This window comes from Phocoena phocoena, chromosome 6 (genome assembly GCF_963924675.1).
Source record: "Phocoena phocoena chromosome 6, mPhoPho1.1, whole genome shotgun sequence".
Taxonomy (NCBI): domain Eukaryota; kingdom Metazoa; phylum Chordata; class Mammalia; order Artiodactyla; family Phocoenidae; genus Phocoena; species Phocoena phocoena.
This window is the reverse complement of record NC_089224.1, coordinates 104,049,891-104,075,258: the sequence shown is the minus strand read 5'-3', so window position 1 is coordinate 104,075,258 and position 25,368 is coordinate 104,049,891. Positions and strand designations below refer to the sequence as shown.

At 41.3% G+C, this 25,368-nt stretch overlaps 1 protein-coding gene across 1 annotated transcript in view; it reads left to right on the top strand.

Moving 5' to 3' along the window:
• Positions 1-25,368, top strand: part of DENND1A (DENN domain containing 1A) — a 488,338-nt gene that overhangs the window by 256,922 nt on the left and 206,048 nt on the right. Inside the window, exon 9 of the mRNA XM_065879948.1 lies at positions 10,571-10,671. Coding sequence (XP_065736020.1) covers positions 10,571-10,671 — 101 coding nt within the window. The remainder of the gene's footprint in view (positions 1-10,570; positions 10,672-25,368) is intronic.

Sequence of the window (25,368 nt, the reverse complement as noted above, 5' to 3'; positions counted from 1 at the left end):
CGAGAGAATGTGGGCTTTGGGCAGGTCTTGGACATTGGTGGCCTGGAGAGTGGTGGGTGATACTTGTCTCTCCCCCACCCACCCCACCCTCCGCGCCCTCAGGTCTGACCCTTAGTAGACACTTCAGTGTTGGCGTGAAGGGATGAGTAACTTCCCAGCCTTGCTCCAGTCATGTCCCATCCACTTCCACTGACAGCATCCACTATCTTATCACCACCTGGTCTTGTGACCTAAGAAGGGCCAATTTGTGGGCTAGGGAGTTTTTCAGATTTAGCTTCATCTTTACTTCTTTCCTGATGAACTCCACCTGGCCGTGACTACCCCAGCCTGTGTAGTGGGTTGGGTATCTAAATGATGTGGGTAAGGCTTTCCTAGCTCTTCTGGGCTAGAAGTAACTAATCCTGTTTGCTTATCTGCAGCCCTTGAAGCCTAGATGAGAGTGGCAGTTTAAGAAGGTTTGAAATACTGGACTAGAGCCAGGGCCTCTTTGCCTGTGCACTCCACTCTGCATGTTCCAGCCGTAGGAACAAACTGCATTATTTTGTTTCAAACTGTGCTCAAGGGAAGCCAAGACCTTGTAACTGGAAACTTACCAAACAGAGAATTCTAAGACTAAATTTAGTGTTCCATTTAAAAAATAAAATAAATCGAACATTTTGTCTGTTCATCTTTTATATGTTAAAAAAGAGAGAGATTAACCTAGTTCACACTAACAACCTAAGAAGAGTATTCAAAGAAGTGAGAAGAAAACTAATCCCTTTTGGTGAAGAGGGAAATCCTTAACAAAATGTAATGAAGTGGCATGAAACACAGACTCTGCAGCCAAACTTTCAAATAGCATAGCCTGTCTAATCTCCATCACATAAAATTTTATTGTGGCTCAGAGAATATTAAAAACTTAGAAATGGATGAAAGGAACTTCCATTGGCAGGAAATAGGAGTAAAGATTGGTATGTTTTATTTATGTGGTTTTTAAATGTAAATACAATTAACTGCTTTTTGAACTATGTTCTCCACGTAATTATGTGTGAGTTCGTTTTCTCTTGTTCATGTTGAACTGTAACTAGAATGAAGAACCTTGATGTTATGGAGACTATATAAACTATGTAATATATAGAGTAACAACAGTTTAATTTGCAATACTTTAAAAATTGTTGTGACATCAACCAGCCATGGTCTCCCTACTAGTTCTTACCTTCCTCTCCTGCCTCTTGCTTCAACACATTGAGCACATGTTTTGGACTAGCCAGAGGATTCAGATTGTTAGTGATTCCCAAGTTCTGATCCATGGGCTAGTTGTGTTAGAAATCACTCAGAGAATTTGTTAAAAATTCAAGTTCTTGGGCACCACCTCCAGACATTCTGATTCAAAAGATCTAACATGGGACCGTGGGATGTCTATCTTTTTAAGGTTCCCCAAATGATTGATACACAAGCAGATTCAGAACCAGTGAATAGACAGTTCTCTAAGACAGTATTTATTCTTTGATTATTTTGCATCATTAGAGTTCTTTTCATTTTGAGACTATGTAATAGAGGCTGATTAAGTTTGTTTAGAAAATATTTGTGAGTACAGATTAGCACTAAAAAATCCTTTGTTTCCATATTTCTCTTTGAGAGACCTCTGGTTTTGACATTGGCAGGTCTAGAACAGGACAGAGCTAAGTATATCCTATTTAAGGTCTCAGTAATGTTGGGTGCTGATGTAGTCCACCAGTGTAATTTTAGATACATGTGTATAAATAGATCTAGAGAGGTGATGTTTCTTTTTAGCCATTGCATTGAGAACATTGGCAGGGTATCTTGTTTATTATTTTAGTAGTGTGGTCAATTTGTAAAACAAATGGTATGTTCTTCAGATTATAAGACTGATAGCTTTTTTATATGACTCTTATGAATCAAATCTCTACTAAAAAACACTAACAGGTAATATTCAAGTCACTGACATCTTAATATACTTGCAAAAGCCCTAAATGGCACTCACATTGGCAGGCATCTGTGTGGATTTCGTTAAAGGAATTGGAGCTGTGCTGTACTATGTGCTGAGTCAGTGAGAACAAGAACTCGTAATTTCCTATGGCTTCTGCAAACTGAAAGTGTGGTCACTGGTGAGCAAGTGTCGTGTGATGTGAGGTTAGACTAGGTAGTTAGGGGCTAGTATAGACCTTGTGAAAGTTCACATTTTTTCTCTTCTGCTATCTCGATATCTGTGTGTTCTCCCAGCTAGATGATTCAGACAGCCCTGCTTCTGCTGTGTTTTCCCAAGAAAAAGGACAGCAGAGCTGAAGGAGAGAGCACCAGACTTCAAGTCAGGATGGTTTTGTTCAATTTCTACCTGTGTAACTTAATCCTCCCTAGCCACGTCGCCTTGGGCAATTTACTTAATCCTTCTGAGACTCTCTGTCCTCTTCTGTAAAAAGAGGTTAGTAGTAATACGCGCCTCAGGGTTGTTGAAAGGATTCAGTGGCCATAGATATGAAAGCAGGTAGCCCACTGCTGGCACATACTACTCATTTAGTAAATGTTGACTCTGAATCCTACCTTGTCAGGGCAGTAAGGTCTGATTTGACTTTCAGAAGCAAAGAAGGCAATAGAGATCCTGGAAGAGCTCTGAAGATTTAATTAGTACAACTGGTGAGAGTGGATGGTGAATGAATCCAAAAAACAGAGAATAGTCATGGCAACTCGTATGAGATTTTCCATATCCACCCACTTCTCACTAGTCACATAGTCATTGACTAAATTGTCATTTCTTCTTCAAGTCTCCAGTCATCACTACGTAGAGCTGGAGTGGCCTAAGAAGCTGCTATGTTCACTTGACCTAGCATTACCACCTGACCAGCCTCCCAGAGAGGAAGACTAACCGCTTCCTGTCTTCATCTTTCCAGGCTCTGCTCTCCTGCCTCTCTCTCTGGGAAGCAGGCCTGATTCTTGCCCCAGGCAGAATTAACGATTCCTTCTTTATACACTAGCACAGTTGAACCTCTGTTACAGCACCTCTTTCCTAATGCGTTTGTGTTGAAATCGATTATTCGCATTTTGATCTTTTTCTATTTTAAATTGCTTGAGGGCGTGGCATGTACACATAGTGGATACTCAGTAATTGTCGGATTAATACAGATCATAGCACTGAGGCAGTTTCCTATGAGCTAAGAGCACGAACTCCAGAGCTAGACTCCCTAGGTTTAGAGCCTACTTCTGCCACTACTGTGACCTTACACAAAGTCCTTAACATCTAGGAATCTTAGTTTCCTCATCTGTAAATGGGAACAATAATGCTACCTACCTTATAGGGTTGCTGTGAAGATTAAGTGAGTTAAATAGTACATGTAAAGCACTTAGAACAGTGCTCGGCAGATAGTAAATGCTGAGTAAGTGGTCATGGTGGTGTCTGTTTATAGCTTCAATCTTTCTGAGTTTACTGTCACTTTCTGAGGTTGGATTTGTCTGACAAAACTATGCAGGGGAAATTTTTTTTTTCCCTATGCCTTCAAATTTAGTAACTCCTACCACTTGAAGGTTTCTTAGTTTCTTTTTCACATGTGGATGCCTGACAGATAGGTTCTCATGATTCTATGTTCAGTTATGCTTGCTTTCTTTTAAAAAATGAGATTCTTTATTAAAGCAATATATAAATTAGCTAAACATAAATTATGATCTTAGAAATATTTTCAAAGAAATGTAAATATCCACTTATACTAGACTTGGGGATGAAAATAGATTTCTTCTTGAGTGCCAGCTTGGATCCACTGCCAATGGTTGCACTTTCAGAGGGATCCGCAGGCCATGTCCTCACTCCACAGTCAGAGTATCTGTCATAGGCACAGAATGGAGAAGTAGCTGTCCATGTATTTAAATGAATTGTTATCAATCCCAATGTAATTTTACCTTTTTCTTTTTCATCTTAAAAAAAAAAAGTCTGCAGTTTCCTCATGTATGGTGCTATAGGCTTATTTACACTGTAGTTTACTATACCACAGTATCTGCCTCTGCTTTGGTAGCTAAAGCTTTTCTCTGGCAGTTTTATTTGCTTTGATGTTTTGAAGTGTCAGATCTTGGCACGAAACTTGTTACCCTTGTTAATAACTTACTCTGATTACTCTAGTTAGTAGGTAGCTTTAAGAAAAAAGAAGAGAAGGCGGAAAGAGAAGTGATTGAGTAGGCAGGTGATTGCCTGGAAAAGCTTCCTTCTTGCCTGGATGACCTTTCTCTTAGTGTAGGGCACTCGACTGACTCCATGTTGCTGTGTTGGTTTTTGTGGGAATTTTTCCTTCCCTTTCCCCAGAGAATAGTGGAGAAGCAAGAGGTATGATGAGTTCCACCCAACTGAATGAAAAACTACTTGAAGATAGATTGCCCTTCCCACCCTACAAAAAATAAATACAGAAAGCATTACATTTCAACTTCTAAAAAAAGCAGGACATTCCTTCTTTCTACTCACATGTCCGGCATCTGTCTAGAAGAGCTGAAGGCCTTTGATTTCTGAGGCTTTCTAATTTCTCTTTCTGCTAAAGCATCTTTGGTAGTTTCTTAAAAAGCCAACTCTTCCCTCACTAACTATAGTAAACACAATTTTAACCATTTATAATTAAAGGTTTTTCTCATACTCTTCAAAGGGTTGAGTACATTAACTTTCAGAGTCCCTGAAGGTTTTACTTAAAACTTTTTGCTGATCTTATAGTGGGTTTTACATGTACGAATAAATAAAAATCAAAACACTGTTTGAATCACTTGTCTGAATCATGGCACCATTTATTTCCTTATGACTACAAGGGTGGTTTATGATTAAATAGAAGAATCTAGTTCTCAAATTGAGAAAGCTAACAACTTCTCTAAGACACATATGGTTTTCTACAATTGTTCTACATAAGATTATTTTTTGTTGAAATGGGTAGATTGAAAAGTGACCCGTCTTTAAGGTTAATAATGTGGTACTCTTTCTATATTCTTTGTTTTATCAGTTTCCTGATGTTTATTTTCAGAGGAGAAATCCAAATGGCTCTAACCCTGTGATGAAGCAGGTGTCAGTTTAATCTTTTAACATTCTGAGTTCTTGGATGTGAATAGTGACTCTGACCTCTGATTTTTTTTTTTTTTTTCCTCTTTCAACTTTTGGAACCTGGAATCTCATACCTCTTCGGAATTTACAGCTTCTAGTTGTGATCTGTTAAGCAATTGCGATTTGTTAAATGTCTGATAATCTTGTCTACCATTCCTCATGATGTTAGGCTGGAGGCATTCTAGCATTCCCCAAACATTTACTCGGCACCTGCTTTGTGTCAAGCATAGTTAGAGATAAGGAGAGAATCAAATGTGGTCTCTGTCCTTGTGGAGCTCACATCTTTAGTCTCATGCCCTTGGTCTCCTGAGATTATCTACCTCTGAGATCCTTAGAGTGTCAGGGACCAAGCATGGAGGAAGGCTGTGCTCTCCACAGTCAGGTGATGGAGATGGGGTGGCTGAACAGTGGTGGTTCCTGGATAGCACGTGAATTTCAGGTGCGCCCCTGTGACTGCAGAGATGAGAAAGCAAGACCAACTTTGAGACTGAGTCTGTTGTACTTACGCTTAGTCAAGTATGGCTGAGGAAGGGAGCTGGGGCAGGGGAGGAGAATTCTTTATGTCAAAGGATGGCAATTGCTGTAGATCAAAGTTGTCAAAGCTGGAAGGGGGGACAGGGATCATGTAGTCCAGTCTCTTGTTTTCCATATTGAGACCCAGGAGAGGAAGTGACCTGCTCAGATCAAAAAGAGATTTAGGGCTTCCCTGGTGGCTCAGTGGTTGAGAGTCCGCCTGCCGAAGCAGGGGACACGGGTTCGTGCCCCGGTCAGGGAAGATCCCACGTGCCACGGAGCGGCTGGGCCCATGAGCCATGGCCGCTGAGCCTGCGCGTCCGGAGCCTGTGCTCCGCAATGGGAGAGGCCACAACGGTGAGAGGCCCACATACCACAAAAAAAAAAAAAAAAAGAGATTTAGTGGAAGCTCCATGAAAGTATGTGAAAAGGAACATGACAGAAAGCCAGACTTTCCAGTAGGTGCACCCACATTGGAATCTAAACCTTTTAACACTCGTTACCTCATTGTCTAGAATTTCCTATGGATTAAAGATACTATACCACCTTACTTAAATGTAACTAATCCTCAGGAAGTGATCAGCTCTGTGTTTGTTTTAAAATGATTATTTTCTGTTAATTGGCATTTTGCTTTAGATATTTGGTCATCTAACAGCAAGGCAAATTCTACATAATTTTCTACATAATTTGGCCATGCGAACAGGGACAATATTTCACTTAGCTCAGAATCCTGGGCATAATGTATTGGCACAGCATAGGCACTCAACACAGTAGTTAACTTATGCATTGTGGAGATGGCCATTATAGTCTGATAGACCTGGATATGAGTCCCAGTTCTGTCACTTACTAGCTGTGTGGCCTTGGGCAAGTTATTTCACCTCTGAAACTGTTTCCTTATCTGTGAAATGTGGTGTTGAGTGTATATGTGCGTACACACACACACACACACACACACACACACACACACACACACACGCCTAACTCTAAAATAGTACTTTGCAAGATCCTAACCCCCAGCGTGGTGCGTGGCACATGCTCTGTTGAAATTCCTTTTTTTTTTTTCTTTTCCCATGTTAATTGCAGAGTTACTCTGAGGAATCAGCTGAATTGGTATGTAAGATTGTGACAGTCTGGGCATTATCCCTAAGTAATACCTCAAACTGAAAAAAAAAATGTGTCTTTGTGATTTTTCAAACCCTATCATTGATGGCTCTCCATTCATGTCCTACCTCCACTGCCTTCTCCTTTCTCTCCCTTTGCCTCAGAGGAAACTATGGAGCCATATAGAAAGTTCCAAAATCAGACTGACCTTATGTACCTTTAATTGAGGACAGAATTTGCGAAAAGTGAGTCCAAAAACCCACCAGTGGTTTACTTTACAATTTGTGTCCTGGCTAGACTGGCTGTTGGCTGTGTAATTTGTCTAGTTTTGTCTGGAGTCTTAGACTATTCAGCTGCTTCAGGGCAAAATCTTTTGGGGTGTCATTAAATGGGATTGATAATTGGCTTCTGATGAATATTCATTGTGACTAATGACTTTGGGCAAATTTTACACATACTATCTTTCTATTCTCCCACTGAGTGAGATTTTGATAGGATCATTTTCCTCAACTTGCACTTCAGTTAAATATTCACAATACTCCTTTGTTGACTACAATCCAAATTGTATACTTTCATTACTTTTAAATTTTGTATTCTGTAAGGAATGAGCATAGGCCTTTAGGAGCCTTCTTTTTTCTTAATGGGGTTGGTTTTAGAGTTTTGTTGTGTTTTTTTTAAGTAAGTGGCTAATGATAATTTATGGGATGTATGTTATTTCTGATTAAGCATAGGTATGTCATAACACTTTTCTGTGGTCCACTTAGCCACTATTTCCAAGAAATGATGCACGTTGTTTGTGCTATTTAGTATTTTGGAAAAGAGCCAAACAACTCCTTGTTTGTTTTCTTAATCAAATGGGTAAAAGCATTTTACTCCAATTGCAGAGCTTTGGCCCTCAGAAACCCCACAATGGAAATGATGATCAGTCATCTTAAAAGTTTGATTTTTATGAGGGATAAGTAATTTTAAAACCTTGTCATTTAGCTTGCTAGGGTTTTTTTTTGAGGCTAAGGAGACATGAAAAGAACATTGTCTGAAGATAAGATCTCTGCCACTGTGTCGCTTGAAATAGGATTTTGACTCAAACCAATTTAAGCTAAAAAGGGGCAGGTATTCAAGTTCTCTCTCAACCAGGAACATTCTATTGAATGACTTTTTCAAAGAGAATTACCAATGAATACATGTGATGATGATACCTTACATTTGTATGGCACCATATAGATTTTTAAGTGCTTTTATTTATTTATTTATTGTGTTGTAGAGTTACAGAGTAGGCATATTATTGAATAAATGGATGGATGAATCCGTTGACTTGATTTTCCAGAAGTGGCATATTTGTATTTCTAAGCTTGCTGTTATCGTTTTGGAATTTGAGTCATATATATATATACCCTACTCTGTGAGACTCAATGAAAATGTTGGTCCAGTACTATGAAAAGCCAAGCCACTGACTATCTTTATATTGTGAATATATTCTAAGTGTGAATTGTTTTTTATTTACTCAAGAAACATTGCATTATCTAGCACATATACATACATGCATATGTATATATATATTGTGCCACTGAGCAAAAGAGAGACAGGGTCTTTCTGTACTTTACAGTGAGAGGACAAACATAGAGTCATAGTCCCATTAATAATGGGGGCACATGCCCAGTGGAGCCACGCAAGGCTTTGCAGAGGAAGGTAGTGCACAGAGACCCGGGGCAGGAGGAGTTTGCTAGGGGCACAGATCTGGGCCAGTGGGAATACAGAAGGGAGGAAAAGGAGTACATAACTACTCCTAAATCTGCAAATGATTTATTCCAAGGATAAACTTGGAGGAAGTAGTAGAGATTGTGGCTGGAGATGCTTCTCTACAGGTAGACAGGGAACTGGTGAAGACATGAAGACATGCCTGTTCCAGGTGTGCCCCCAAGTACATTTCCGAGCAGGATGTTACATGACTGGACCTGCACTTTAGTAAGAGTACTTTGGCAGTTGGTTAATGGATGGGGAGGAAGAGCTGGGGCCAAAGGCCAGGGTAACCCTCCAGCCTGACTTGAGGGTGGAGTTGGAGTAAAGTTGGTTCATTTTCCATTCACTCAATACCAGCAAAGATTTTTTATCTCTTCTAAGCCCAAAGAGATTAGTCATGTATACTATGACAGACAGCCTCCGTTATGTTGTAACCTACCGAAATGGGTTGAGAAAAAATGTATTAAACCTACAAGCCTTGGCAGAGTCACTGGGAATTGCTCTTGCGAGCTTGTTGGATAAGCTCCTGTTCATGGCATGTACCTGATTTAAAGAACAGGGTCTGGAGGGAAAAGGAGGGGGAAATTTAGGCCCTGGATTTAATACACAGTTCTCACAACTGTGAACCGTCAGCAGAATATCCAGTTTAAAGCTGTTCATGTTACACTAACCTCTGGGATTCTTTTAACTGGGCCTTGGCGCGTCACTCTTTTGCCACGTAAATGTCCTTCTGTCAGCAAAGGCCAGTTAACAGCTTCCAAAAGAAGCAAAGTCCTCAGGGGAACAGGCTTCCCAGAAACCAAAGAAACATTAAAGAAAAAAGGCAGAAAGAAACATTTGCTGTTGACTTTTGTCACTTCATAGTCCTATCTCCAAAGGTGTTGGTTTTTTTCCTTCTTTCACTATATTGAATTTTGTAGCAATTTTATTCCATCGTATCTTTGTTTCCTAATTTTTCTGTTATATAAAATACTGATTGTATGAAGTGTCTAGCTCTTAAGAAAATAAAGAAATATGAAATAGGGACAAGTCAAAAGAGGAGGGAGTGGAAGGATTAGTCAGTAAACGGTGCTGGAGCACTTGATTAACTAAATGGAAAAAATAAATTCTCACCTCAGTCCTTAAACCTAAATTAATTCCAGCTGGATTAAAGAGTTAAATGCTGAGGAAAAATTTGGAGGACTTTCTTAGTATAAAAGCAGTGGACACCATCAAGAAGGAAAATATTTGCCCATGTAATTATTTAAGCCTTCTCTTTAGCCAAAAATTCAAAGAAAATTAAATAAGGATAAATTATTTTCAAAAACATTGCAAAGGATTACTATGCTTTGCATATCCAGTATTTGCTTTTAAATCAATTAAAAAATGCTAGTTCTCATTAGAAAAAGTGGACTAAGAATATGAACAGACCATTTACTTAAGAAATATAGTTTAGAACATATAACAAGATGTTCAGCTTCAGTCATGATCAGAGAAATAAAAATAAAATGAAGATAGGTACAGTGAGGTGCAGGGAGGCCAGCATTCCAGTACATGGATGGGGGGGTAGAAGGAGCCTCAGTCCTTCTCTATTTATTATACTAATACAATTATTATATTTATTAAGTGCCTTAAAATATTTATAACCTTTGTCTTTAAATTCTGCATCTAGGAACCATATATAAAAATTATTGACCTGATCCGATTATATGAATTAATGATGGAAGAGTGGTTAAATATAGTATGGGAAATTCATTGAGTGGCATGAAAACATGTTTTCTAAGAATGTTTAAAGATATGGGGAAAATGCTGGCAAATAATGTTAACTTAAGGGCAAATCAACACTGTCTTTACAGTAATCCTGATTTTTATTAGAAAAATCCATATGCATGTAATACCCCAAAATGTTAAATTATTTTCAGATGGTGAAGACTTTACTTTTATCCCTTTCTCCATTTTCTAGATTTTTCTACCGTCATTGTGAATTAGCTTCATAATCATGAAAAAAATACATTTTTTGGAAAAGGAAGCTCTTATTAAATTTGAATTAGGGTCATTGAGTTAACTTATAATTTTAAATATATTGATAAGTATGTATTTAGTTTTATTGCTGAACTCAAATGACAGTGTCTCCTGACTTTAATTGTTTAGCTCTGAATCTCTAATTTGTTTCCGTTGCAGTTGACTGCCTGCATCCATGGGTCTGCTGCGATGCTCTACCCCATGTTCTGGCAGCACGTGTACATCCCCGTCCTGCCTCCACATCTGCTGGACTACTGCTGGTAAGGCCACTGCTTACCCTGTCCTCTGCTTTTCCTTCTCCAGAGAATGACCAGGCAAGTTAGGTCTATAACTTGTAAGGCAGTTGGTGACTCTAAATTAAAAATACTAACTTCAAAGTGATCTGAATTTTAGGTCACCTGATTGCATGGCCTCTTTGTTTCCAAACAGCTTTTCATATATGTCATGGCATTCTTAAGAGTTCAAGTGGATAGATAATACCTTCTGCATTCCTCAGTGTAGGGAAACCAAGGAGTTGTGTGATTCTTTTTTTTCCTAAGACACATTGGAAACTGGTGTCAAGAACAATTGAGATCCCCAAGGTCTTCAAGTTTCAGCCGTGCCGTGGCATGTTTTGTAAGACTTGCCCTCAGCTGTGCTTTGAGAGCACAAACCAGCCTTCAAAACTCTCTGAAGTCTTTTGAGGGGAATTTCACTATTCAGTGAAATGTGTTTTAGTGGAAGGAGAGAGGGGAGGAGGGAGGGAGGGAGGCTGACTTGCTTTAGAGTCAGCTAACCACTTGGGTAAGTCACTTGGCTAAAAGCTTTGTTTTCTCATCTGCAAAATAAAGTTGTTCTATACATAATTATGTGAAGATGAAATGAAATAACGTGAAAGGATACCATGTAGAAAAGCTGTCTCGTAGTAGATGCTCAGTAAATGTTTCTGCAGAATCATCATCTTCATCACTATCTGTCTCCAATAGATTAACAAAAAAGACTGTGTGATCTAATGTCCTTATAAATAATTTCTTTCCCCAGTGTATTATGATTAAAGACGTTATCTCCGTACAGCTCAAGTCAGCAGAAGTTGATAAGGGAGCGATACACATGTATAGAAAAGGCTCTGCACTGTCTGCCAGAAATTGAGAGCTTCAGGAGAAAGGGCCCCATTTGAGGGGTCACAGCCCTGTTACTTAAGAACAGATGATTCAGGACATTTACCATTGGTTCAGAGAGACTGAGTCCAGGTCAGGCATAATTTTTGCCAGGATCTCTAGCCCATTTTGCAGTCCTCTCAGTGAAAAGGTTCACCCAGGTAGCCAAATTATCCTGGGAATTTAAAGGTATTCAAGAGTCCTTCTCATGTTATGTGTTGGGCTCATCCTCATCCCAAGAAGCCATGGGTTCAGCAAAGTTGTAGCTCAGGGCCGTGAAGTGAAGATCAGCGGCCCTCTCTAGTGCATAGCACTAAGTGAATTGGCTCATTTCTCTCTTTAGTGTGTATCTTTCTTATCAAGGTGGTTCTCTTTATCCATGCCTTTCTCCTACCTCTCATGAGATTAAAGGGCAATTTCTCTGTATAGATTTGTTGCTTCTTTTGAGCTTCTGAACCAACTCTATTGGTTTTTTCTGCTGTCACGTATCTCAAAGGAAAGGACCGTGTTCTCTATCCAGTTCTCTGTTTGAATGAAAGATTGGGGGGCTGGGCAGAGGTAGACACAGCCGCCAGAGAGGAGGAAAGAGGCAAGGGGAGAGAAAGAACAAGCATACCCAGGGAAGGTAGAAGGGAGATAGAAAGAAGAGGTGGGAAAGTGGACATATGTCCCCTAAGACAGACTCACACAGTGACACCCAGTCCCCTTAAGCACAGAGGATCTGCTGACACAGTGCCCCAGCCCTGACATACAGCACCCTTCACAGGCACCACCCCCCCCCGCCTCCGCAATACATGGCCCCATACTTACACACACAGACAGAGGTCCCTTCCCTACAGACATGTGCCTCAGGGTTCCCCACACACCTCACCCCAGACATGTGCTCTACAGGGAAACCTTAGAGTTCTCCCTGGAAGAGACTCACCTGTGTGTCTTGATGCTTCAGGTAGGAACACCCAGGGGCTTTTGTGTGCAGGGATTGGTGGAGCTGAGAAAGTCATTGGAGTCCCTCTGCCTCCCTAATGGTACAGCTTTCACTTTCCATTATTTGGAAGGTTTCAGTTGCCAAATTGTTAGCTAGTTGAAAACCAGCAGCTTAGAGCCCCAGAACTATGGAGAAGAAAATGCTCTGTCGGTAACATCAGTGATAACAATAGTTGCCACTGCTGAATCTCTCCTTTGGCCCCCACTCGTTGGACCATCTCCTTACATCTGTGATCTCATTTAATTTTTCCAGCAACCCTGTAAGGCAGGTATTGTTAGTTCCATTTCATAGGTCAGTAAACCAAGGCCCCTAGAGGCTTAATAACTTACCCTAAAATAGATGTTATATATGTATGATTCCATTTTTACAAAAACAAACAAAAAGTATGTGTATATATGACACAAAAATTAGATACACACACACACATACATACATACATACATATAGAGAGGCAGAAATCTGAAAGGAAATACACCAAAATGTTAACAGTGGTTTGTGTTGGGGAGGAGGAGAGGAATTCCACACGATCTTTATTTTCCATGCTTTCAAATATTTCTATCGACACAATGAAAAAGTATAGTTTTTTTATAATTGAAAAGTTTCATTTAAGAAAAAAAATCAGTGTTTATTCTGGCCAGTTGTTCTTTCCAGCTGCCATCTCGGGTCGCAGCCCTCCTTTCTTGTTTGCTTAGAGGATTTATTAGCTGTTTCACTCTTTCCCGTGAAAGCTGACCCAAGATCCTCTTTTCAACTTCCTCTCAAACTCTAACCCTTTCAAGAACTGTCACCAGCCTGACCGAGAGCAACGGTGCTGACAGCTCTAACCGAGAAGGGGAGACTTGGCAAGGACGGCTGCGAAGCCCTTGTCACCCCAAACTTTCACTCCAGAAACTCAGAGTTAAGGCTGGTAATTTTTGGAGCCTGAGTGGGGTTTGTGATTAGGCTCCATATTGGCAGTTTCTGTTTGTGTGATAGCAGTCTCTCTCCTGATCTCTTGTTTTCATGAAAGGACTTTTTGACATCTGACATAAGGATGATTACAGGCCTGTGGAGATTGGTATCTGTTTATTAACTGCAAGATGTAGGAATGATGAAATAAAAGACCCCAAGAGAAAAAACAGATCCTCTGTTCAAGGCTTGATTTGATCACCTTCAGCCTACTACCACTGCTTTGGTCAGAAACTACAAATGTCATGAAATTTGAGTCAATGCTAATAACTTTATTCTGTTGTGCTCGGTGACTTTCACCACCGTTGAGTTTAATCTTTGGTGGTAAGAGCCAGCAGGGATAACTAGCATTTTAAATAATGTGCTAGGAGCCTGAAACATGTAGATTTGAAGGAGGTTTGTTCCTCTGCAGATGATTTAAATGTTAAGTACGTCCCCATGCAGGGGATACACGAAATGGAATCTGAAAACTATTATCTCCTGTAGAAATGAACTCTCAATTTACTCACTGCACAGGAAGGGCAGATTCTAGTCATTTTCACTGCCAGCAGGTGCCCTTTCTATGCATAATAGACTTCGCAAGTGTAATTAACACATGAAGACCACTGCTGCCAGTTTTTCTTCAGGTACATGGTGCTAGGAGTTTTCAGGACAACAGTGTAGGTTGTAAGAGCTTTTTACATTGCAATTGAAGATGAGGTGTTCATTGACTTTTGGACAAAGACATGCTAAATGGGGCTGAGCCTAGACCCTACTATTGGTATCGTAGGTCGTGGTCCTTGGACCCAGAGACCCCGAGAGCTGTAATGCGGCCTTTGGTAGAACAGAAGTCAGTGTAGCAAAGCTCTGGGATGCAGTGAATAAATAGAAAGTATGATGCTGAAACCCTGCAATTATGTGGAAGACTAATTGCACATTCACAAATACAACAACCAATTATTTAAGTTAACTTTAATTAGAGCTATAATCACAGATTTTAACTATCTGAATAAATCCATTAAATACAAATAGTCTGCCCTAAATATTTCCCAAATTAATTTTTTTTCATGTTCCTTCCCATTTTTGGAGAGGGTGGTCAAGAAAGTGCCTGGGCTTTGTATTCAGACACACCGAAGTTCAAATCTGTTTCATCTCTTACTAGCTGTGTAACCATTAAAAGTCTGTTTTACCTCTCTGATCTGCCATTTCGTTTTCTGTGAAATGGGTTCGCTTTACCTACTTTGAAGAGTGGCTTTAGGAATTAGAGATACTGATCATCAAGTGGCACATAGGGGCCATTTAATAAATGGTGGTTGCTCTTACTATGGTTATTATAAACATGGGGCATGGATTTTGGTTTCCAGAAGGTCTAACTCACATCAAACGTTCTTCTTGCTTCTGCTGCCTTGTGAACTCAAGGGAAAACTTTATAATTCATCTTCTCTTTTTACCCATCAGATTGTTTTTATTTTGATTTTTTTTTTATTTAACTTGGGTTATTGTATGGTTGTTTTCATTTGCAGCTGTGGCATAAGAATGAAAAGAAAAGAAACAAAAGCAGATGGCAGAGAAAACGAAAGGAGTAAGACATTTCCAGCCCTTATGAATATTTAAAAACATGTGCTGCTGGTTCCTTTCTACTTAGATCTGTGCCGTTCTCTTGATTTTGAAAGTGAAAATGAGAATGTTCCCTACCTTGGCTGATGGCAGCCCTGACCTTGGCCAGTGTTGGAAGAGCTTTCCCATTTCTGGGACAAAAGGATTAACTTGCTGATGAAAATCAGTGTTCCCTTTCATAATAATAATCACCATCTATCGAGTACAGCGTGCAAGTCAAGCTCTTTATAAACATGATTGCAAATCTTTAAAATCAAACTGTAAGGTAAATACTAGCTCCATTGTATAGGTTAGAAAATTGAAGCTCAGAGGGGTTTAGTGACTTACCCACCATGACACAACTAAGAAATGGTAGAGCCTCTGCTTGAAATCCAAGGCCATCTCATGTTAAAGTGTTCCTTAGTAATATCCTTTAAAGAGTTATGGAATAAGTTGTACCTATCACCAAGATTTTGTGAAAAAAATCCTTTACATAGGCTTTTTGATGACTTGCTAATAATTGCGGACTTACGTTATCATTCATTATTCATTCGTTCAACAAATATTTATAGAGCACTTAATATGTACCAGGCACTATGCTGTGCTATGCTAATTAAATGTTGCTAATAAAAGGTCCCAGTAGAAGCCATATGGTATTTCCCATGTAAATACTTTTTTCTCCCTGCTCCTTCAGAAGTAGTCCTAAATGAGGACCACAAATCAGTTCCCAAATTGAATTGTACATTTGGGTTATTCTGGACACCTGTTAACATATTTTCAAGTATGTGATAAAATATTTCCAAAGCAGATCAGGACAGGTTCATATTTTACCCCAAAAAAGGCAGCCAGGCCAAGAGCCAAGTTAGTAGCGAACTCCTGATGTTCTCTGAGGGCATGGTTGAACCGAAAAGTTAAATCAAGTGTGTACAATTAAGGTTTGGATTTTGTATTCGACTTTGTAAAACACCTCATATTTTCTGACATTTCTAGGTGCCTCTGGAGTCCATTCTTCCACCCAGAGTGGAAGATTCTCTGTAAGACGTACTAGTTCTAGCCTCTTTATCTGTGCTGTATGTGGGGTTCTGAATCAACCCCCACAGGCTGCATCATATATTCCACCTAGGATTTTTAGCAAACAGTCTTAATATGCCTTTTCACAGGGTGCGTAGTCCATGTGGGTGATGGGGCATCAGTCCAGACACAGCTGTGAAGTGACAGCTGGATGATCAGAGCTGGGTCCATTCTAATCTCTGTCTTCACTGATGCCATGAAATTTTGCGCAGGGAATAGATTGATGCTAAAGTAAGTGGGATTGTTGATATTCTTGGTGGCAGTGATAGAAATCAACAAAGTGTGGTGTGGTAGAAACAGGAAAACCCGGCTTCGGTTCTGGCTTCCCCATTTAATGGTTTTGAGGTCTCTGAACACCCCTGAGCCTGTTTTCTCTTCTGTTGAATGTGAATAGTAATAAGCTACTGATAAAAAGCAGGTGTTCCATAAATAGTAGGTACTATTTTTGTTATTACTGACTATGTGTATGTATTTGTAGTCAATATATATTAACGTGTATGTGTTTGTATATGTGTATATATAAAAATGAGCCAACAATCCAATTCAAGTTCACAAGACCCAGGTAGGGTGGAAGTGGATTAGGTAGACAGGTATGACCGAAATTCTTTTCTATTTATCAAACTCTGGGCTGTGCAAGTTTTGTTCAAGATTGAATTCTAACACATAAGTAAAAACTGTGTCGTTTCCATTTTGCAGCAAGTATTTATGAGTGCCTTTTATGTCCCTGGCATTGGACATAGGGAAATAGGAACTTATAGATGGTTCCGGATCTGAGGAAGCACTGCTTCACAAAAGAACTCAGGTGTCCAGGCAAGAGTTGGGAGGTTTTTTTTTTTTTTTTTAAGCTAAGAGGCATCAAGGGGCCATGATAGATCCATTGCTCTGGGGGTACAACCACTGCAACAGGAACTCATCTGGGAAGGCAGGAGGGGATAAGGACCAGGATTTCAGTTTGAAACAGAAGGAGGAGGTAAGGTGGGTCTGTGCTGGGCCTGATGGTTAGAAAGTGTACAATGTGTGCTGGTTGAACAAAGTGAAATTATAGATTCCTGGGTAAATCCCTTAGTAAGATTTGGCTGAACTTGATCTTGAGATTTGAGCAGAGAGGGTAAGGAGTAGAAAATAATTCGGGCTTGGAAGTCAAAGCTCTGGGTCCAAATCCTGGCTCTGGTCCTACTGAATTTATGTCTTTGGGTGGGTGAATCACACAGTCTCTCTTTCCTCATCCACAGAATATAGGTAAAAATATAGTTCTCCGTAAAGAGCCTGGCATCAAGTAGGCACCTAAAAGGAAGTTGTTAGGTGATGACAGTCACTGAGCCCTATATTGAGATGCACCTTCATTTTCTTCAGCAGCACCTAAAACTGAAAATGCCAGGAGCCTTTGGAGGAAGCTTTGGACAATTTCTGAGTAAACTGTCTCTCTGGTGGAAAAATGGGAGAGAGAAGAGATGGCTCTTTGCATTATCTACGCTGTGGATTCTGTAGGAATCTATATCTATACTATATAGGTTCTATAGGAAAACTGCCTTTTCAAGTTCTCCATTTGATTTTTAAAGATTGAAATGTAGGGCTTCCCTGGTGGCGCAGTGGTTGAGAGTCCGCCTGCCGATGCAGGGGACACGGGTTCATGCCCCGGTCTGGGAAGATCCCACATGCCGTGGAGCGGCTGGGCCCGTGAGCCATGGCCGCTGAGCCTGCGTGTCTGGAGCCTGTGCTCCACAACGGGAGAGGCCACAACAGTGAGAGGCCCACGTACCGGGAAAAAAAAAAACTGAAATGTAATTCATATACCATAAAATTCATCCTTTTAAAAGTGTACATTTCAGTGGTTTTTAGTGTATTCACAAGGTTGTGCAGCCATCACCACTAATTCCAGATCCATTAGGTTTTTAATACCTAATTTTTATCGTTGTTAGTAAAGTAATCCACCCTTATTAGTTAAAATAATCCACCCTTATTAGTTAAAATAATACTTTTTAACCTTTCAGAAGCAAAAAGCAAATGTTCTATAAAAATGAGTAGTCTGTGTAGATGGTTGGCATCAGACCCTTAATCTGATCCCTCCAAGGTGCCCCTGCTGGCACAGATGCTAAGAGTACAGTGTGTGACGATGCTCATTCGGCCTCAGCGTTGACATTCCTGTGAGGGTGCTGAGGCTTGCAGGGTTAGAGAAGACATAGTGTCCCTTTACCATGGAAGTGACCCTTCCGCAGTCGGGGATGGTGGTTGTTGGCTTGCCCACCCACCCTTCCGGGCGCTCTCCTGACTGCAGCCCACCGCCCCATGGTCCTTCACATCCTTTGCCGCAGCATCTACATCTGAGTGTCTGGACCCACCCTGCCAGTCCCACCCTGCCAGTCCCCTTTCTGCTGCCTGATGTGGTAAGGGGCAGCAGCCTGCCTCCCTTGCCCCAGTTTCTGCCTGGCCTCCATGGGACATAGCTGGCTCTTATCTGTTCTTGTATGACCAAGCCTTGGCCTGGTTTTCCATTTCTTGTGATACATCCTGTATGTAATTCCTCACTCCTCCCTGACCTGGAGCCTGCCTTGAATCCAACACTTAGAAAACTCTGGAACTTCTAAGAGATAGTGTAGTGGTCTCTGCAGCAAAGACATTCTACACATGTTCATGGTCACCAGTAGAGCGGGAGCCACAGACCATGTAATGTCATCCTCAGAGAAGCTTCAGCTGTGGAGGAGATTACCTTGCGGCAGGGATTTGCGGTTGTGTCGCTACCTCTCCCACAGTGAGAATCCATGAAGCACCAGCGTAGTGCTAGGCTCAGGGTTATCTCTCAACAAATGTGGGTTTGTCTTCCCTGTGAATATTTGAAAGAATGAGAGACTAGGCTAAGAAGGTAATTGGACGCTGCGCACCTTGGCATGTGACGTATCTTAGTCCTGGAAAAACAAGAAGAGATTTTTTTCCCCCTTGTTACCACTTGGGTTTTCAACGTTTACACTCTTTTGGGGGGTTACTTTCTCTTGGTTTATTTATCCATAAACCTCTTTTTCTCTTCTTATTTCTTCTGTACATCATTCTTTCCTGGATTTCTACGAGGGTCTCATGGGTTGCTGGTGGCTCAAACCTGAGACTTCCTTTTGCGACCTGGCTCTGGCTGTTAACGGTTCTCACTGAACTCTCTGGGGCGATAGAGAGCCCTGTCTCCTGACCTTTCCTCTGTGATTAACTTCTCCTGCTGCAGTGGTCTTAGCCATGGAGCCCTTCCTGATGTTTTCCAAGTCTGTCTCCTTCCGGTGGACTGAGGAGGCATAGAAGGGCGGACTACTCTAGGCTTTGATGTTGACCTCTCTGGGTTTTCATCCAGGCGTTATCTTTATAACTTTTGTGTTTGTTTCGGTTGGGTTTGGTGGCTTGGAGCGCTTTCCCAACCCCCAAGGTTACCCCAGGAAGCCACAGGGCCACACTTAGGAGGGCATCGTCCCCCACTCCCCACTTTCACCCTCAGCTCAGATACACACGTGTCTCGCATTAGCAGGCCATTTCCAGTGACCAGCGCGCCCAGCTCCTCCACTGCTGTGAGCCCCATGCTCTGGCTGCCGAAACCACGGATGGAAATGAGGCAGTCTGTGCCGCCTCTCCTTATCTGGGGTTGCTCCTGTCCTCGTACGTAGGGATCCTCCTCCTCTGCTATTGCTCATAAATCAGGGAGGGCCGGTTGGAAACCAGGCAAGAAGTTAAATACTTTTTCCCCTAAGAAAACCTCGATTAACTAATGGCATTCGCACCCCTTCTACCTTTCAAGTCATATTTTCTGCCTCTCACCAGCTGTGACCTTTGTCAAGTCACTTAACCTCTTGGAGCCATGGGTTCCTCTGTGAATTACGGAGATCAGCCTTTCAAGATTGCTGTGGGAACGAGATGAGGTCATCTTAGGTCCGCCCCACAGCACTTTGTAAGTCTCCTCACGGCAGCCTACACACATACAAGAATATGCTTATTGGCTGTCTGCTATTAATTGTTAAGCTCCAAATAGGTAGGGATCAGAACTATTTTTTTCTCTCCTCTATCCTCAGCCCAAGGTGGTGCCCAACATATAGTAATATTTACTGACTGAGTAATATTTACTGACTGACTGACCAGCACACGGAAAACACTGAGCACATAGTAAATGCACCATAAGTTGTTCGTTTTCTCTCTTTCCCCTCCCCGCTTGCCTTTTTAAAATGGAAGCTCCTGAGAGACTAGTTTATTTTTCTCTATGGACACCGTGAATCACATTACAACCCTGTTTCCCTCTTTGGGTTGGCAGCTGGAGGACTCAGAGCCAAACCTGTGGCCGCCCCAGCAGGTGTGCAGCACCTCATGGCACACATAGAAGTGCTCACTCACTCCGGCTTATGCTTTTTCCCTTTGCCCCTATTTTTTTTTTCCTATTTTTGCTGCTGTATTGAACATATTTCTATAAACTGCCGTAAATTCTATTTAGAACAAGAAAGGGTGTCAATTCATTTAAGCTAGTTGGCAAATGTAGTTCTATTCTGGCTACAAAATGTCCACTTGCTATTTTATTTTTCAGCTGTAATTATCAAATACCCATTTTTTTTTTAAGTGTAACATAACGGTTAAAAAAAAGTTATTGTAAAGCAACAGTAGTATAAGAGACTCTTGAAGTAGGAGGATATGGGCTGGAATCACCATTAACTGTGACCATGGGCAAATTTCTGAGAATCCCTTTTTTAATCTATAAAATGGATGGTATAAATTGTATTATTTGAGGATTAAATGAGATAAGGGCTCCCACACAGCCCTTGGTATTTGGTGAGCAATCGGCACATACCCGCCTCTTTATTCTCCTGCTCTGCACACAGCCCCGCCATGGACTCTAGGGAATCAGAAACAAAGTTTGGTTCTCCTGTGACTGACAGTCTGGAACAACCATACAAATCAGCGTGTGCTTTATGCCAAATGGGCAACCCAGACAAAAGCCTCTGAATAGGGAGGTGTTAGCAAGCCCGGCGTGATCTGAGAAGTGGTGCTTGGCGGACAGCACAGGTTCAGTAGGACTTAGAGGAGGCGGGGACTGGGGCCCACGGGGACACTCGTGGCTCAGCTCAGAGGCAAGTTGGGGTTCCTGTGGTGAGGGGCTGGCCGGAGTCTCGGACAGAACGTGGAGGGGCCCGGGACTTGGCACAGCCGCTGGCGGGTCCCCAGGGAGCAGGTTAGAGCAAACCTCCGAACCTCCTTCCACTTTTCTTCCACAGCCGGGCACGTGCTGGGCTCCTGGGAAGCAGTGAGCTTGCTCTCTCTCAGTGTGACAGACTTGGGTTCTAGCCTCAGGGCTGCTGTGTGACCTCAGTGAGTTGTTTAGCTTCCCAGCCCTCGTTTCCTCATCTGTATGGGGGGCGGTGCTGGTACCTACCTCATACCGTTGTCCTGAGGGTCCAGTGAGAAAGTGCCTGTCAAGCCCTTAGCCTAGTGCTGGCTATGGCAAGTGCACCATGAACGGCACTGGCTCTTCCTGGCTCCCTGTGCGACACTGGCCATCGCATTAGCCTGCGGCCCATCTGTCTGGCCACTTTCAGGAAGATGAAGACTAGGATTATCTGTGTTCTCCAGCAAGGTGTGTTGTATGGTCTTTGTTCGCTTTCTTTCCCCCATTCTGTTGTCCTTTAACCTCTCTAGCAATGCCAGGCTTTGTTATTTCAGAGCAGAATTTTAAACTGTAAGACAAACTGTGTTTACACGTTTGTTTCTTTTCAAAAAAGAAGGAGGGGAGGGAGGGAGGGAGAGAGGAGGGAGGGAGGGAGGGAGGAAGGAAGGAAGGAAGGAAGGAAGGAAGGAAGGAAGGAAGGAAGGAAGGAAGGAAGGAAAGCTCAAATGAGTAAGACCAAGAGTTTTCCTTTCCTTTAAAGACAGTGAGCTGAGGAAAGACTTGTGGGCTCCCTTTGCAGATCTGGGTATTTGGCTAAAAAGGTTGAGTGCCTCTGAGAGGCGAGATGGGTGCTGTGATGTGTACACTGTAATGCTCACTATGCTTTAATATGGGAAAAGAAAAAGAGTAGACCTTCCAAACCCCTGGGTAGCTCTACGCTGTATCCTTACTAAGGTCAAAGAGGTGTTGCTCCTGGGGAGGGGGGGGGGTGGGGGCCCTCCTACCTCTCTTCACATCTCATCTCACCTCCCCTCCCCTCCTCTCCCTCTTTGTCTTGGGAAGCTGCCTTTTATATATTTGAGCAGCCAGTGTTCCTTTATTTCACCTGACTCTTTTCCAATTAGTAGCCGCTCACCTCAGGGGAACATAATTAAAAGGGCTCTAGTTATCTGGGGGAAAGGAATTAACAAATTGAGAAAGTGCAGTAATAATGAACGGGGACTCTAGGATCATTAATAAGTCTGCAGTATCCATATTCATGCCTGTCCATTGCTAGGAATGAGCTCATGCTGCAGGACTTACCTATAAGAGCAGTGCTCTGCATTGCAGGTCTGGAGTTGGTGAGAGGATTGGGTGAATAGCCCCCTTGGTTTTCCAGCACGCCTTTTCTTTTGGCTTAAGTTCTGAGTATGTGCTGTGGGACAGTATAGGCTTTCAGTCCAACAGCCCTGACTTTGAATTACAGCTTCACTCTAGCTTTGTGACCCTGGGGCAAGTTACTTCACCTTTCCAAGCAAGCCTGTTTCCCAATCTGAAAATGTGGATAGCAGTGATACCTTGCAGAGTTGCCTTAAGAATTATGTATGAGTGATGCACGAAAGCACCTGGGTTATAGTAACTCAATTGATATTAGTTCCTTTTCCCCTTAAGAGGATTCAAAGTAAACATACCTTTCAGGTAAAGGTCATTATGTTGTCACTGCCTTGACACTAGCAATATAACCCCTCTCCTTTTCAGGGGAGAAGGAAGAAAGAATAGCTTTTACTCTTCCAAGATGACAGTGATGAAGTCAGATAGTGCCGTAATTCCCAGAGAACAAAGGCCTAGGGCAGATACACCCTGTCCCGCTACTCAGAGATGTACAGTGGCATCCCACAATCGCCGTCAGCCATAGGGCAGTTGTGACACGGTTGTGATGGCCCACCTATGCATGAACTTGGTCGTAGCTGTTAATATTATCACCCCTTTAATTTAATCATGTGCACTGTTGGTTCTGCACATGTTGTATCTAATTGCCATTTAAAATGTCTTCCAAATTGCAGTCAGATTCAGCACTGAAATGTAAAGTCAGTGTGAATGGTGAAAGGCACCAGAGCAGAGAAGCATGGTGTTCATTTACTATTGGTGAAACAGGTATTTGCGTTGATATTTTCTTGATAAGCAATAAACAGGTTCTTTCTGGGACCTAACAAATGAAGATAGCATCTAGATAAAGTATTATGTTTTGTTACTGACATACCTTGGATAAAACAAGGGCATTGATGACTCTGAATCAGAAAATGATTCAGAAGAGTCAGGTTCTGAATGTGAAGTTTTTTAGGACTAGCTTAACCAATTTTTTGCTATATTTTCTTTTTAAGAAAGCGTGATGAGTGGTTTTACAAATTTGTCATTCTGTGTGATAAGCAAGTAATGAGTCATAGTTTACTTGGTGGTTTTTGCATTTTGGGTGGTACATAAAATCAAGTTTAAATGTTACCCTCTGAAGAAAGTGATAAACAACCCTACTGAGCTCGGTAAGTAGACAAGTGACAAGGGAGTGTGCTTGGGGTCAGAAACTCATGTATAGAGGTGATGCATGTCAAACACCTCACGCTCATCACGGAGTCTCGACTGTCCTCACCAACACTTTGCCAGGTATCCTTCAGAACCAGGGAAGGAACAAGAAACCATTCTTTGGGCACTAAGAGAATGGGTCCAGTCATACCAGCCACGCCAGGGCTGTGAAGAGAACCCACTTGGACATAATAGCTTACTGAGCCTACCATGTGCTGTTCCTGTGCTAGGCACTTCATGGGTTCTCTCTAATCCTTGCAACAATCTTGAAAGATTTCCACTGGGGCTGGTACTGCCCTTTTAAAAGACACTTTGCCAAGATATAACAAAAGATATTAAAAACAGTCCTGCCCTTTGACTTGGTAATTCCGTATTTGGGAATTCACGCACATGAAGTTGTTCATTTTCATTACGATGTTGCTTACAGTGAAAAGTTGGAAGTGGCTTAATGTCTAACTCTAGCAATAGGCTTCAGCAAATTAAGGGACATCCATACTTGGTTGAATATTACATAGTCTTTAAAATAATCACAAAGTTTACAGTATAATATGGGAAATGTTAATGTAGCCAGTGAGAAAACAATAAAATATATGCACTCTATAATTTCAAAGATATTTTTAAATATTAATGTTAATATTGGAGGAGAATAATACAAAAATAAAAGTAGTTGTGATAAGATGACTTGATCGTGGGTGAGTGTCCCCTCCCCCCAAATTTCTCTTTACAATAACAAGAAAAAACAAACAATAGAGAATGATTCAGTAGCTGCAAAAACTATTGAGGTATATTGAGAATACAAATTGTTTTCAGAATGCAGGTAGAATTACCCAGTTACATATTTGCTACATTCAGATGTTAAGGAGTCTCTGGGGTTTCTTTTTTTCCTCTCTCCCTCTCCCCACTTGAAATTTGTAATCATTGTATTTGCAGAGCAAAAATGCAATAGATTCAGGGACACATTTGAGGTTTTGTAAGCAAATGATGACACAGTAAAAGGTATTTGTCCAAATTTGCATTCATACAAAACATGGTGTGCTGTGATTTCAGAATAAATGTGTTTTAAATATTTTCTAAATACAGAGCTGTTGCCGCCCTAAGTTGGCTAAGAAACTACATTTCTATGACAGGCCATAATTACCCTTTGGTAAATTATTGGGCTTAAATAAAAGAAAAAATAGCCTACCTAATGGTACCTGAAGAGTGAGTCTCACTTTGTCCCTTTCTACATCTGCCATCACTTCTAAGACTCCTTTTTACTCTCTTTCATTGATTTTTATTGCAGGACAAAAGGGCATGGCATTAAAACCTAGATATTTAAAATTCTAGAAATTTTTTTTTTTCAGATAAGAGCCTATAGTCTCAGATAAGAGCCTAAATTATACAGAGGCTTTTGCTGTAGGTATTTATTTTTACCTTTTTCTCACAGTTGTTTGAATGTCCTTTTCTATACATTAATTCATTTGTTGGAGTTTCAGTTCAGAAATTCTAATTAAAACTCAGGGTCATTTGTCACTTGCATGACAGTGCTGGTAGGAGCTGGGAAAGTTTATAAGATTTGGTTAAATAT